This window comes from Myxocyprinus asiaticus, chromosome 21 (assembly GCF_019703515.2).
Source record: "Myxocyprinus asiaticus isolate MX2 ecotype Aquarium Trade chromosome 21, UBuf_Myxa_2, whole genome shotgun sequence".
Taxonomy (NCBI): domain Eukaryota; kingdom Metazoa; phylum Chordata; class Actinopteri; order Cypriniformes; family Catostomidae; genus Myxocyprinus; species Myxocyprinus asiaticus.
Genome location: NC_059364.1, coordinates 17,497,432 through 17,512,847, shown reverse-complemented (window position 1 = coordinate 17,512,847; position 15,416 = coordinate 17,497,432). Strand labels below are relative to the sequence as shown.

At 37.9% G+C, this 15,416-nt stretch overlaps 1 protein-coding gene across 6 annotated transcripts in view; it reads left to right on the top strand.

Annotated features, from left to right (window-relative positions):
• The window catches only part of LOC127412016 (protein phosphatase 1A-like), a 39,154-nt gene that overhangs the window by 7,716 nt on the left and 16,022 nt on the right, over window positions 1-15,416 (top strand). For 2 of the 6 annotated variants that reach the window (XM_051648036.1, XM_051648038.1), the window contains exons 2-6: window positions 1,125-1,996; window positions 3,997-4,114; window positions 4,223-4,334; window positions 4,577-4,634; window positions 13,718-13,782. In XM_051648036.1, the coding sequence (XP_051503996.1) occupies window positions 1,142-1,996; window positions 3,997-4,114; window positions 4,223-4,334; window positions 4,577-4,634; window positions 13,718-13,747 (1,173 nt within the window). In that variant the 5' untranslated portion in view covers window positions 1,125-1,141 and the 3' untranslated portion in view covers window positions 13,748-13,782. Of the gene's footprint in view, window positions 1-1,124; window positions 1,997-3,996; window positions 4,115-4,222; window positions 4,335-4,576; window positions 4,635-6,774; window positions 9,879-13,717; window positions 14,704-15,416 lie in introns of those variants that run through there. The other 4 variants (XM_051648039.1, XM_051648035.1, XM_051648034.1 and 1 more) reach the window with 4 other exon arrangements.

The following is a 15,416-nucleotide window of genomic DNA, read 5'->3' as shown; positions in this document are numbered from 1 at the left end:
CTTGATAACAATAGGATTTTTTGCAGTGATTTTTTTTTTTTACTGAATTAAACTTATTGAAGTGTTTTGTATTTACGTGTGTCGGTGGAGGAACAGCTTAAAATTACCGTAGAATCATTATAGATGGTAGGGCTGTGTGATATGACTATATATATAGTGGCAACGATAAAAAAGTGTTAATCGATAGAGATTTTGCTATATCGTGTATTTCGTGATGTGGTGTTGGGCTTGTGATGGAGCGTTATGCTCTTGAAACAAAAGAAAACAATGACGCTCTGATTGGGGCCTGGGTAGCTCAGCATGTAAAGACGCTGACTAACACACCTGGAGTCGCAAGTTCAAATCCAGGGCGTGCAGAGTGACTCCAGTCAGGCTTCCTAAGCAACCAATTGGCCCGGTTGCTAGGGTGGGTAGAGTCACTTTGGGTTAACCTCCTCGTGGTCACTATAATGTGGTTCTCGCTCTCGGTGAGTTGTGTGTGGATGCTGCGGAGAACAGCGTGAAGCCTCCGCAGTAATGCGCTCATCAAGTCACGTAATAAGATGCGTGGATTGATGGTCTCAGATGTGGAGGCAACTGAGATTCGTCCTCCGCCACCCGGATTGAGGCGAGCCACTACACCACCATGAGGAGCGCATTGGGAATTGGGCATTTAAAAAAAAAAAAACCCGCTCTTTGCTCCAGTCCAAATCATGCTTCTCCGCTTCCACTCCGCTCGCATACTCTGGCAGTCTTGCACGTCAAACTAGAGCTCATTGGCTTCGAAAGGGAGAGAAGACATTGTTTGTAGGTGAACAAGAATGATTTGTTCACTGGATGAACGAAACATCATTACTGCGTGCAGTGTAGAAAGCATGCAGCTGACTGGGGCTAGCAAGCGTTACGTTGCAACAAGAATATTAATGAACCGTGTGAAATTTCAATGGTGGTGCATATAAGGGATATGCATATTGAGGAAATGCTGTGGCAGCTTGTCTCTCTCCCACACATGGCTTACCACTTGCGGGTGAAGTCTCCATATCACTATGCAATAAAAAGTAAACTATCAATTGGAAAAATTACCGCGTTAAATTTCCCAGGCCTACTTTTGTATGTTACTCATTCTTGAACTGTTTCTATTCTAGATTCTTAAGCCACAGAGATGGGTGCATTTCTTGATAAGCCAAAGATGGAGAAGCACAATGCTCATGGGGATGGAAACGACCTGCGCTACGGCCTGAGCAGCATGCAGGGCTGGCGCGTGGAGATGGAGGATGCGCACACTGCTGTCATCGGTCTGCCCAACGGCCTCGACCCCTGGTCTTTTTTTGCAGTTTACGATGGGCACGCGGGATCGCAGGTGGCACGTTACTGCTGCGAGCACCTCCTGGAGCACATCACCAGCAACCCTGACTTCCAGGGTGGAGGCAGAGGTGGGGGTCCGAACGTGGAGCCCAACGTGGACAGCGTGAAATCTGGAATTCGCACTGGTTTCCTGCAGATTGACGATCACATGCGGCAAATCTCAGAGAAGAAGCATGGTGGTGCCGACCGCAGCGGCTCGACAGCCGTCGGTGTGATGATCTCACCCCGCCACATCTACTTTATCAACTGCGGAGACTCGCGGGGGCTGCTGAGCCGCGGAGGGGCTGTGCACTTCTTCACACAGGACCACAAACCCAGCAACCCATTGGAGAAGGAGCGAATCCAGAACGCTGGAGGATCCGTGATGATCCAGCGTGTGAATGGGTCCCTGGCGGTTTCCAGGGCTCTGGGGGACTTTGATTATAAATGTGTGCACGGTAAGGGTCCTACTGAGCAGCTGGTGTCGCCGGAGCCTGAGGTGTATGCTATCGAGCGGTCGGAGGCAGAGGACGAGTTTATTGTTCTAGCTTGCGATGGGATCTGGGATGTGATGGCTAATGAGGAGCTCTGTGATTTTGTTCGTTCACGGCTTGAGGTTACTGATGATCTGGAGAGGGTCTGCAATGAAATTGTAGATACCTGTTTGTACAAGGTTAGTGTAAATGCAGGCCTTTACCTGCCTTTTAGGAAAATTAATATGTAGATCTTTAAATAAATTTAAAAAGCATGTTTACTCGAGCTAAATGTGGTATCCGATTACACCATAATCAACATATTACAGTCTGGACTCTGGATAGGATTCTGAAGTCACACCTTTTGATAGTTATGCAACCCTGGAATTATTACACTTAGCAATAGATGCATGCGCAGCAAAAAATAAAATAAAAACAATTGTATTTTTTTTTTTTTTTTGCAATCAGTTTTCAAGCATTTATCCCCTAAAATTTATATTTTGTGTTTTATATTGAGCATCTAGAGGAGCAAAATTCAGGATGTTTAGGGTGATGCAAACAAATGATTTAAGGGAATATTCGGGGTTCAATACAAGTTAAGCTCAATGGACAGCATTTGTGGCATAATGTTGATTACCAGAGAAAATTTATTTTGACGTCCCTACTTTTTAAAAAAAAAAAAAAAAAAAAAAAGGCAAAAATCGAAGTTATAGTGAGGCACTTAAAATGAAAATGAATGGGGCCAGTCCATAAATGTTAAAATACTCACTTTTTCAAAAGTATAGCCATAAGAGGTTAACAGTATGTGTGTTAACATGATATTAGTGTGATAAAATCGCTTACTAACCTTTTCTGTGTAAAATGATATCCAATTTTACAACTTTGTTGCCATGACGAGACAATGTAACAGTGATTTAAACAACTTTACAGCACAAATAGTTAAATGTAAAAAAAAAAAAAAAGACAGGGGCCTGGGTAGCTCAGTGGTAAAATACGCTGGCTATCACCCCTGGAGTTCGCTAGTTCGAGTCCAAGGGCGTGCTGAGTGACTCCAGCCAGGTCTCCTAAGCAACCAAATTGGCCCAGTTGCTAGGGAGGGTAGAGTCACATGGGGTAACCTCCTTGTGGTCGCTATAATGTGGTTCGTTCTTGATGGGGCATGTGGTGAGTTGCGGGTGGTTGCAGCGGTGGATGGCGTTAAGCCTCCACACGCGCTATATCTCCGTGCAACACGCTCAACAAGCCACGTGATAAGATGCGTGGGTTGAAGGTCTCAGATGCGGAGGCAACTGGGATTTGTCCTCCACAACCCGGATTGAGGCGAATCACTACGTGACCACGAGGACTTAAAAAAACACATTGAGAATTCCAAATTGAAAAAAAAAAGAAAAAAAAAGATAAGCTTCACATTTCTTCACATGGTTACCTGTGTTGAACTGGTTTATTTTTTAGAAAATAAAAAATATACTGAATGAGGAGGGCACATCATTATTTTCCTGTTCAGCTTTGTAGTAGAAAAAGTTAAGCAAGGAGACTGACAGCTAACATCGTTAGTTAACGTTACTTAGCTAATTTTAGATTAAGGTTAATTATCGATGACCTGTTCTGCAGTAACATTATCTGTTTGCTGTCATACATTGATAATGATAAAATTGTGTTTGGACTAGTGGATAACTGCAGTGGATAGTGTAACGTTAGTTAACGTTACTTAACTCAAACAATGTTGTGGGGGTGGGTGGGGGGGGTGGGGTTTGGGTGGGAGTGGGAGATGACTGACTGGGAGTGAGAGATGCTTTGCCGTAGCAACGGCACAAAACACAACGTTAGAGATCTTTTATGTTATTATTAGAAGTGTAAAAATATTTTCAGTTCATTATGAAACTGTGGTGGGACAAATTAGCCGCCACAGTCTATGTAAATAATGGGAAACACTGTTAACTTCTATTGAACCTGGAATATTCCTTTAGGTCATGATAGACTAAGATTTTTAGACATTCCAATCTGGCCAATAAAGATTTATCTACTTTATTCACTTGTTTACAGTGAATTTATGTGATTCCCAGAGTCCAAGCTTTATATTAACCACAAGTCAAACACTTTCATGGTAAGCAAGCGTTTGTAACCCAAACTGTAACCCTTCATCGTTCCACCGTGTTTCTTCAGTTGTATATTTTAACCCCTCTCTTCTATGATTTGACAGGGAAGCCGTGACAACATGAGTGTTGTGTTGGTGTGTTTTGTTGGTGCACCGAAGGTTTCCCCTGAAGCTGTAAAAAGGGAGGCTGAGCTTGATAAGTACCTGGAGAGCCGAGTAGAAGGTAGGGACTAACTGACACGAATTCCTTGTTGTTAAAGGCAATATTAAGCCCAGCTGGACCAGGTGTGTACGTGGGCTTGATTTCTCTAAATTTCTATGGGTATAACAGAGATTCTGAAGAGGCAGGGGAACGAGGGTGTGCCAGACTTGGTACATGTGATGCGCACGTTAGCGTCTGAGAGCATCCCCAACCTTCCACCTGGAGGAGAGCTGGCCAGCAAGTGAGTAACACACTCTCTCCCTCAAATTCTTCTCCCTCTCTCAGTAGCTCTAGTCCCAGAACCTTGTGATCTGCCCAGCCAGGCAACATTTTTCTGCACCATAGGCTGGTGAATATGACTAAAGAAAATGTCTGTCATATTTCACCCCAAAATCAACATAAAGAAATAGGAAACTATATTTTGTTGAAGAAAATGAAGCGTATTTTTAGACATTAAAGCACATACTTGTGTCTGTGTTATAGGCGGAGTGTAATCGAGGCAGTATACAACAAACTTAACCCATACAGGAACGAGGATACAGTGAGTACATCGGCCTGACCACATCCGCCTGACCTTGTGTGTGTTAATTCTGGGATGTGTTTGCTTCCTTTTTTTGTCCACTACATGTAGTGGAGAACTCTAACTTTCAGTAGCTCTAGTAGTATGCCTGTTGTTTGCCATCTTTGAAAGTGTTATTGTCATTTGTTCTTTCATTTGTGCATGTTTCCATCTTGCTCCTTATTATCCTCTATTCTGTAAGTGCTAGATAGACTGAGCTGTGCATTGGTTTAGTTGAGTAAATGGAGTCAAATTCAGTCAATTCAAATTTAAATAATCAAAACACCTAATTTAAAATGGGAGGGTTACAATTTTTTTATGTTGAATGAACAATTGTCAGTATTGATTTGGTGATTCAATTCTTAAAATGTAGTAGATTTGAAAAGAAAGATGACTTGATGGTGACATGTATTGTGATTTAAAAACATGTGTTCAAATGTATCTTATTGAAAAAAGAATTAAGCACTGTGTGAGAACTAAAGTAGATTAATTAGATTCCTCTGATGCACTTTGCCTCAGCACTCAGTGCATTGTTTATGACTACAAGCCTTGACCTGCCACACCTCAGGCTGCTCTTCCAGTTTGTGTAACTTGTGATTTCAGAACCAGTTTAGGCCTTCAGCCATTTGGGCAATCCCAAAAAACAACAGAACAATTCATATCAGTTTTGTCATGTTGCTTTCCTTTCAATTCATTAATTCTCATTTATATTCAGGGCAATTCATTCTTATTAATAAGGGGCAGTTCAGCCTGCTAAGTGTGAATTCTGGTGGGTTGATGAGAGTTTTGGTGGGATGAAGCTGTATGATACATTGGTGATGTGTTTCTTCTTTTTGGGTGGTGCTTCGCTCTGGATGCAACCCCATGGATTGGTAGGGTTGGGTACTGCCTTCCAGCAACCATTTGGGGCCATTCAGACTGATCATGCTGTTGCTTAAAAAAAAGCTGGTCACTGTGCAATGAATGAATCAGAATGCAGGTGTTTTAAAGGAATATTCCAGGTTCAATGCAAGTTGAGCTGAATCGAAAGCATTTGTGGCATAATGCTGATTAGCACAAACATTTTTTCTTAAAAAAAAAAAGCAGCAAAAATCGAGGTTACAGTGAGGCACTTACAATGGAAGTGAATGGAGTACATTTTTAGAGGGTTAAAGGCAGACATGTAATATTCTTTTTTGGAAACCAACATTATGCCACAAATACTGTTGACTGAGCTTAACTTGTATTGAAACTGGAATATTCCTTTGTCATGTTTTTAAGAAGTTGAAGTTCTTTTAACTTGACACAGCATCTTAAAAACATGACACTGCTGTTCCTGGGACACTAGAAAAAAGTGAGATGTTGCACAGCTGTCAAATACATCTGCCTAGCACACGTTTAAATAGAAAAACAGGTACAAATACGTGTTCTGTGTGAACAGCCCCTTAGGCTCTTATTATAGCATTCCTGCTGCTACAACATGAAAATTCCAAAATAATGAACATGGTTCCTGTCAACTGTTGTAAAATAAGCCTGGAAAGGCTGTTTTGACTCTAATGTTGTATTTAACTGCTTTCCCGCATGCAGATTTAGTTCAGTCTTTGACTTTCAGTAGTGAAACAGCAAGGGCAGTTTAGTCCAAGACTCGAGCAAATCTGAATTAAGGAAACTACCACAATGGAGCCATAATAAAAAACTTTCCTTTTGGATCTCTCTGGATCCAAATTTGTAAGATATTAAAGAACTTGCAAAACCTTTGACAACACAGATATTCTTGCTTTGATAAATCATTCTTTTTGCATGCTTGTCCATAGTGAGTCTCACTCTGACTTGGCCAATATGTCCAACATTTGTATCCTTCAGTTGTCTTATCAGATCTGACCATTCAATTAATTAATTGATGCTTCCTAAAAGTAGAGCTTTTTGCACAAGGTCTCCCAAAAGCTTGTTGGCATCAAGTGCTGTCATATCTGTCACTTTCAATCAGAAATCTATTTGGCCATTTCAGCCCAAGATATTGATTTGGATCCTTCCATCGTTTCCATCAGCATTTCCTTAAATCATTTGTTTCTTCACATTTCTCGCACATCTGATTCGTTCATCTTCATCTGTGTTTCATACTGTTACACACACATGCACATAGCTTTTCCTGAGTGGTTGGCAGTTGGAGCATCGTGGCATCTCACAAGCTGCTCTCCTCCTTTCTCCATTCAAGGACTCTGCATCTACGGATGACATGTGGTAGCCTCACCTCTTTTAACACTGCACAGAGTTTACAACCCTCCAGAACCCTGCACAAGAATCCTTCCACAGGACCCGGCACCAGAACCCTGCACAAGAACCCTCAACCAGACAACTACAACAAGAACTGCACAAGAACCCTACCACAGCCCAGCTCAGCTGCTCTGGACTGTTCAGAGGAAGAGAATGAGGAGAAGAAAGAGGATGGAGAGGAGGGCTCTCTCCCTTCTTCACACAGTGTTCCCTCTCAGAGCAAGGCAATGGTACCTTTTGGAAATTTCTGCATATTCCTTTGTCCCATATTACTCTCCTTCCTCCCAAAACCTATTATCTGTAACATCAACCTCTTAAAGTTTTTTTTGTTTGTTTTTTTTTGGTGTAATTATTAATTTGATTCACATTTTCTTGTGTGTTTGTATATTTCAGCTTTTATTTTTGTGAAGTGCAATTGTCTTGTACAAAGAAAAGCCTGTATCAAATGCAGCTTGAGTTTTAAGTTTATAAAAAAAAAAAAAAAAAAAAATGCACACCATGCTCTGCCTGCTGTTCTGTTTCCTCTCCAACCGCTGAAGCCCAGGACAATGTCTGCCTCTCATCTGCCTCCTTAGTTTCCTTTTACTTCTCTTTCTTTTTAAACAAAATAACTTTTTGTATTGTTACATTTTAAGTGAAACGGGTAAATGATATGGGCTCACAGCACAGTGCAGTAAGCTTTTTGTAAATCCCAAGGCACAGATGACCATAATTGTTATGTTCTCCTCTCAGTACTACTGTTTTTCTTCTGGCGAGGTGGGTCTTTTTCCCCTCTTCCTCTGAGGAAACTGCTTTAACTCTGGCTTAATAGAATGTTCCGGGTTCAATACAAGTTAAGCTTAATCGACAACATTTGTCATATTGTTGATTACCAAAAATAATAATAATAATAATGTAGACCCGTCCTTCTTTTATTAAAATAAAGAAGCAAAAATCGCAGTTGAAATAAGGCACTTGCAATGGTAGTAAATTGATCCACTCCATAAACATTCAAATACACACTGTTTCAAAAGTATAGCTGCAAGACATAAACATTATACATTTTAAAATGGCTTTAGTGTGATAAAATTGCTTACTAATCTTATATGTGTGAAGATAATCCAGTATTACAACTTTCTTGTCATGACTACGTAATAACAGTAATCCCTGTAATCTGGTAAATGCCGTAATGCAGGTAAATCCCTGATTTTAACACATAAATCATGTTAACATGTTTAATATTTTCATCTTGTGGCTGTGCTTTTGCAGCGGTGTGTATTTGAGCATTTATGGTCTTCACTTCCATTGTATGTGCTTTACTGTAACCTTAATTTCTTTTTATTAATGGGGAACAGTTCGTAATTATTGAAATTAATCATCATTATGCCACAAATGTTTTCATTGAGCAAAACTAGTATTAAACCTTGAAGATTCCTTTTAATTAAGCTGAACTTGAGTGTATGTGCGTGAGATGGTGGAAGGGAGATATAAATAGTGTGTGTATAAGTGTGGTGCATTTAAGAGGGTGCATGTTTGAACCACCAAATTATTCCCATAGGAAAGCTTGCTTTTTGTGTGTGTCTGTTACCAGATGGGCCTAAAAAGTGAGGGGGATGGGCCCCCCCCCTCACTTTTTAAAATCGTCAACACTAGGACTCTACAGTGTTCTGCACTACTGCAGCTCTTGATTTTACAGTTTAAAATGGCCTAGGAGCATCTTAGAGGAGCTCCTGTACTTGCTGGCAAAAAGGACTTGCGAGAATTGTTAAGAAGCTTGCACTCAGAACTGAGACAGGCCCTCGCATATTGTGTGAATGGATGTGTGTGTGAGATCGCATGTTTTATTGTGCTTAAAATGATGTGGGTTTTAATGGGGATATTTAGGGTTTTGACAAATATATAAGGCTTATATCTGTAGTGCTCGCTCACCCATCTGCACTGCTGAGAAAGGGAGTGTCTGTGAATGTTCTGAGCTACTTTAACACTCAGATGTCAGCACTCGGCACTCTTCAAGCTCTCAGGCATTTCTCCTACTTAAACCATTTGCTTCTTACATTGATTATATTTTATTTGAGCTTTTTTTTTTTTTTTTTCTTGCCGTTTTCAATTAGATTTTTTCTTTTGTTTTTCAAAGAACAAATAGTGTAATGCAGTGAGCTGGCCAGGTTTAGGGCGGAGCCTGCATGTGTTCCTCTGACCAACAGGGAGCACAAAAGAGTACTGTTGGCTGCTAAAGTGTGTGTTTGATTCATTTATTGATTTGTATGCTCTTAGTTTATTTTCTCCTGCACTTTTTCCCCTGTTGCCCAAAGCTGTATGTAACCTGTAGATTGGAATTATTTTCCTTTTTGAGTGAGGTTAAAGAGATTTTCTCTTACAAAATGTTCATTTGTCCTATGATTGTCTGAAATGTAAGATAAAATTAATTCTCTATGTCCTTACCTCCCCAAACAAAATCGTATTTGTGGAATAGATTATATAGACAGGAGTTCCCTTGAGTCTAATAAATATAAATGTGCTTTTTTTTTCTTCTAATTCCTTATGTTTGCCTGCTGAAAAGGGTAGGTAAAATTGTCACTTCTTTTAGTCTTTTTATAAATCTCACAGGGTGATTTATTAAACTTTAAAACTAATATTGTAATAAAATGACAATCTAACAGTGTATAGCTAATGTAATCCGGACGAATCTCCCTGTGTCTTCTATGCTTTTGGCTTGTGTTATAACATGGGCTTTAAGATGCATTGTGTTTGTGTGTGGAATGGTGAGCTGTATGCTTTCCCCAGTGGAAGTTGGAATGTTTGTGAAATAGGATGATTTCCAAAATGAATCTAAAATTAACAGGACGTTTTAGGATGGTTTTAGAAGCCTGGATATGTTCATGTGTTTTTAGTTTTTTGCATCTGCAAAGCTGTGTGGAATCCGTTGTCACTTTAGAAATGTAGACTCGAGGAACAAGGACTCTTAACAGAATGCTGTTGGTTTTACAAAGGACTTTCACCTCACTCATATGTGAATATTGATATAACCGAGAGATGTTCTTACAATGCATTTTATTGCATGTACGCAGTTTCGAGATCCTTGGATTGCTGTTAGGTTTGATCTGCTCATCATTTATAAAATGTCCACATAGATCCGGATGGTTTTTAGATCAAAACGTCGAAAGTGTTGAATTTTTAGGTTAAAAATGGCCATGAGGACAGGACCATTGAGAGAGGTTATGTAATGGTGTACAATGAATACATCCCCAGTTATAGATGGTAGAAGTGTTTATGAATGTGTTATTGCTATGTTATATCTTGTCAATCAATTTGACACGGGCATTTCACAAGGAATTCGTATCACGCATGAACTGGTGCTTTTTTTGATTGTGCATAAGTTTCTTGGTTTGCTGCTTTTTCTTAAATGCCCAATACGTGTCCAAAACACGTCAGCCATCCATATAAGATGCCAGTATTTTAGTTTAATGATCTGAAATCTTGTTTCTGTGGTCGCTAGCTCTATAGTGTTATCTTGGTAGCTCACTTGAGTTGATTATCTGGACCCGCCTTCTGATGTATAAACCAAGTGATTAATGCAGCCTTAACGCCTCCTGCAAAACCCCACACCCAAACCCTTGAACCAGTCACAGTGTGTTCAGAGGGTACTGTAGGCTTAACTCATTTTGCAGCACCCTGTATACACACCAGAATTTTGTGTTAAAGGGAACTAAATTTTATAGCACAGTGTGTAATCCAGTGGCCAGCCTCTTGGACACATTCTCATAGACAAACATAAGGTATTTTACGCTTGCGTGGAATCCCAACTCCTACCCCAGCAGGATTATTTTTGCTGATTCCAGTCATCTGCTGTCCTCATAAGCTAAGCTATTTTTGTTAAATAATTGATATGTATATTTGTATTCATTTATAAATATGTACACAAAATGAAGTTAGTAATCAAGGATAATTTCTCCTCCCTGTGACCCACTGGTCATCCTCTAACTGATCCACTGTCCATTTTTGTTGTTTTAATCAATTCAGACTGGAAATAAACCTATTTTATTTGAAAAAACAAAACAAATGGTGGTGTTTTTTTTTTCCACATTGATGTGCTATATGTCATAATTTGCTCTAAGAAGAGCCTTTGTTTCATGCAAGTTTGATGATTTTTTAAACATAAAAGCAATCGAATGTTACATAAATTACTAGGGCTGGGTAAAGATATATTTTCTGATTAATCGCAATCTTCATTTGAACGATCCCAATATTGATTCAGATAAGTCTCAAGATCGATCTTTTACTTTAAAGTTTACTTCAGTTTTCTTTGTGTTGATTTAATATAAATCTGTTAAATAAATAGCAATTGAACTGCATTGTTTGGGCTCTGTTGTAAAAAAAAAAAAAAAAAGATTATAAATTTTTGACTAAAATACCAAGTTTCAAAGTTTCCCTGTGTAATTTACTGCTTTACCTGAGAATTTCTTTCATATGTGAAAAAATGTGGCATTGTAGTTGGAAATATATCCAAATGAATCTGATTCGTATCACACTGTATCAAAATCATTATCGAATTCAGAGCTATTGAATCAACTTGAGAAATCTGTATTAAAACCCAGCCCTACACTTAAAAAAAGATTTTTGCTGCTTGTTCAATTTACTTAAACTAAAGCAACACAATTCTAGAATTGATTTCGTTGCGTTCTATCCAGTTAAATTTGTAAAATGAAAGTTTAATTAATTTGAGTTGGGACTACATGAATACTTTTGTGATGTTAATGTAGCATTGATGAAACTGGGCAGGGTCATTACCCAGCATGCATTTCATGGAACTGGATATGGAGAACAAATGTTGAAATGAAGTGTTTTATGCACTTTTGAGCAAGATGACAATAGTAGGAGATTTGTTAATGTTCAATGTTCTGTTATATTGTTATTTTAAAAGAGTGTTTGTTTGGCTAGTGTTTTGGGGGTTACCATTGTGGGGAAGAATGGTGATTGTGTTTAGGTTGAGGATGGATGTCCACTTTCAAGTGATGTTTGATTTGAGTGCTGCTTAGCTCTATAAGCAGTTGCTATTTAATGGACAGTGTAACAGTTTCACTGTCCATCTCACACTTGTTAATCTGGCACATACTAATGATTAAATAAATTAAGTTGGACCAACATAAAAAAAATAATTAAATAAACCTTAGTAAATTGAGTTAAACTACTATTACATTAATTTGACCTAATCCAACTAAATTATGTTGGCTCAGTGAAACTGAATAAATCTGAATGAAAGACATTAAATTAGTGAAAACGTTCTACATTTTGATTAAGTAAAGGTAATTACTTTTTTGATGAATAACAGCTCAGAATCGCACAGCAAGAAACTACTTTTCTCTGTTACTCCACTTTACAAAAACAAGTGGCATTGAGCTGATCTTTAGAATTAAACAGTTCCTGGAAAACCTGTAATTTTGCAATTCTGTTTTCCAGTCATGGAAAATTCATGGAAAATTAGATAAATACTTAAGTGTCCTGGAAAATAATGATTTGTCATTATTGCTAACAATAGCTAACAAAAGTTTTTGTTACATGCACAAATATATGGTAACGATCGGGACTCGGAATAGGAGTCATATACACGAATTCGTATAGTTTTGTCACTGCCGGCGGCTGCACATTGTAAAACAAAGTCAATGGTTAACTGTCATGAACGAATCCCTGTCAAGTACATTCTCTGCACATTTTCTATCATCTCTGTTTTGCTCTGACGAAATAGTTTAAGTATTGATATAGTACAAAATATGATTTGTTTTGTTCCAGCATTGCTATTGTGTTAACCACAAAACCATTTAATTGAAAAAAAATTTAGACAACGATAACGGTCAGACCACTGATTTAAAAAAAAAAAAAAAAAAAAAAAAAAAATTCACACTCGGTGAGTTGGTAGTGTGATGATTCGACCTTTACACCTTGGGATGAGAATTCATTTTCAATAATTCAGTGATCGGAGTCTGCTTATACTGCGGTTACCACATGTAGTATGCGGAAAACACGGACGGAATCACGGAATCTAGTCAAAAGTTTCAGTAGCTATTAAAACACAGAATATCATGGAATATGACACATTTGAACAAAAATTTATATTTGAATGCACTATTAATCAAATAAAAATTGTGATTATGTCCTAGTATGATAATTAAACTGCAAAAGTCTGTGATTTATTTGAATAAATATATAATCTGCAAGTGATGCACGCTTCAAAATGAATGTGTGAAGCCATCCGCTCACAGACTGAAAACACCTCATCATGATGATCATGCATGCTCTTGTGTTTGTGAGATGACAGAGAGCAGATCATTTTGAAGTGCACAGCACATACAGACTATGTATTTCTTTAATAAAATTACAGCTTTACGGGGATTAATAATCACACTTGGCCATGTAGGGAACTGCTTGTATGGAGGTGAGAAACTACTGTCTAAAACAAACTGAAACGCCAAAGTAAAATCTCGATTTAAATGGACATATGTATTTTTGCTTAAATAGACTTGTTGGGCGCATAAAATGTCCTGGAAAATTGTGCCTTGAAAACAGTGGGAACCCTATTAAAGAAGACTGGATGTTTAGGAATTAGTTTGTTTGAAGGATTGACAGTGTACAAAAGGTTTTTGTTGCCCGTCGTTTTCACGGTTTCTAGACGCACAAAACATCACAGAGTGCATGTAAATTGTATGTTTATTGCAGATTTTCCTAAATTATTTTTTCTCACTTCTGAATTGGCTTCAGGTTTAATGCAATTAAATAAAGTGTATTTGTTAATGTACTGTAACTTTCAGTATACCACTAATACTGTTTTACCCTGAAAGGTGTTCTACCATCCAGCAAGTCTTTACTGACAACAAACGTGACCGAAGAAGATCTGCAATAAGAGGTAAAGTTTATGCTGACATCTATTATTAGTACTCTAGTATTTTTGAGCTCCATGGTTAAAGTGTTGCATTAAGCAAGTGATAAGGGCAATTATGTGTCATGCTCTGTGTTTTGAGATTTGTGGTGGGCAAGAAGAATATAAAGTTGCCCTTTCTGTTGACTCAAATTTATTTAAAAAATACTGATTATTTACATTACAAAACAACAGATGGTGTTTAGTAATTCTACAGAGATACTAAAGACGTCGTTCCTGAGTCAGATAATGCTTGTAAATTTTCACTTGCATGATGTGTTCTCTACATGTAAACTGAGGCAACATTGTTGAAGTGGATTTAACAGGGTATCTGTAATGGCCTGTAAGTGTCCCTGAAAAATTAAAACATTTTTAATTTTAGAACTGAATGGCTGGTCTGTGTATGAGGCAGTTTCTTTCACTAAACTTTCATGTGTTGATGAATTTGTTATATGAAAATTGATGTTTCAGATGCATTGCAAAATCAAAGCAAATTATATTACTGAAGTGTACATTAAAAAAGGGGAGTCACACAGTGGCTCTGTCCATGCAAAAAATACTATTGAATAGATTTTAATTTTTAATAATGAGAGGGAGAGAGAGACTTGGGGTTAAGTGTGTGTGTGTGAGAGAGAGAGGAGAGAGAGAGAGAGAGAAACCGGGGTTCTTAGTGGTTGAAAATATATGTCACACACAAACTATCCATTGATGTATCTGTATCCTTTAGTCCATGTGGCGTACCTAATGTTTTTGTCTGTTTTAATTTACTGCATTCTATAGATCTGAAAATTTTTTTCGATGGGATGTTTTACTGATTTGACTGTTTTTGCTGTTGAAAATCTGCCAGATGGTGGCAGTGTTTATTGAACCAATAAAAAGCCAGTAAAGTAAACCCACAGTAAAGATCATTGTTAGTCTGTTAAGAATAGACTACCCTTATAGTTCAAAACACCTAAAGTAAAATAAAAATGGATTATAATCCAATCTGTTTTTTTGCATGAAAATATAAGAACTAGGTATACTCTCCCAGAGTTTTTTCATGTTCTTGATGTAACTGTGTTAGGTCTTGTTCAGGGACTTCAGGTTTTTCACAGCAAATAAAAATATAATTGGAAAGTTAAACAAGAAACTTTTATGTTGGCCGTGACAAAATGTTTAAAATAGTTTTAAGTTCATTTATTTATGCAGGCATGACAGATAGACCCACTGATTGATTGATCATGAACATTCTGAACCAGACACTGAACATTCCGTCAGTATAATCTTTTTTTTTTTTGTTTTTTTTTTTTGGTCTGATCAATCGGAAAGCCTACTAAATCATAACAGAAGTACTGTGACAATTATGGTGGATTTAGCTTAAAAGCTGTAGAAGGAATTACATTCTGAAATTTTCAGTTTAAATCTATAGGATTTTTGGCATTTTTGATAATTAAGAGTGAGAAAAAACGTTAATCCGATCAGTTAGGAAATTAATCTGAGTTTAAACAAGCTTTGAAGACCAGTGAAGAATGAAGAATGAAAATGGTACATTGCTGAATATAAATCAGAAATGTCACACTGTACAGAACAACTGAGTTTTTATTTATTTATTATTACTTGGAGGTCTTACAAACACTTTCAGG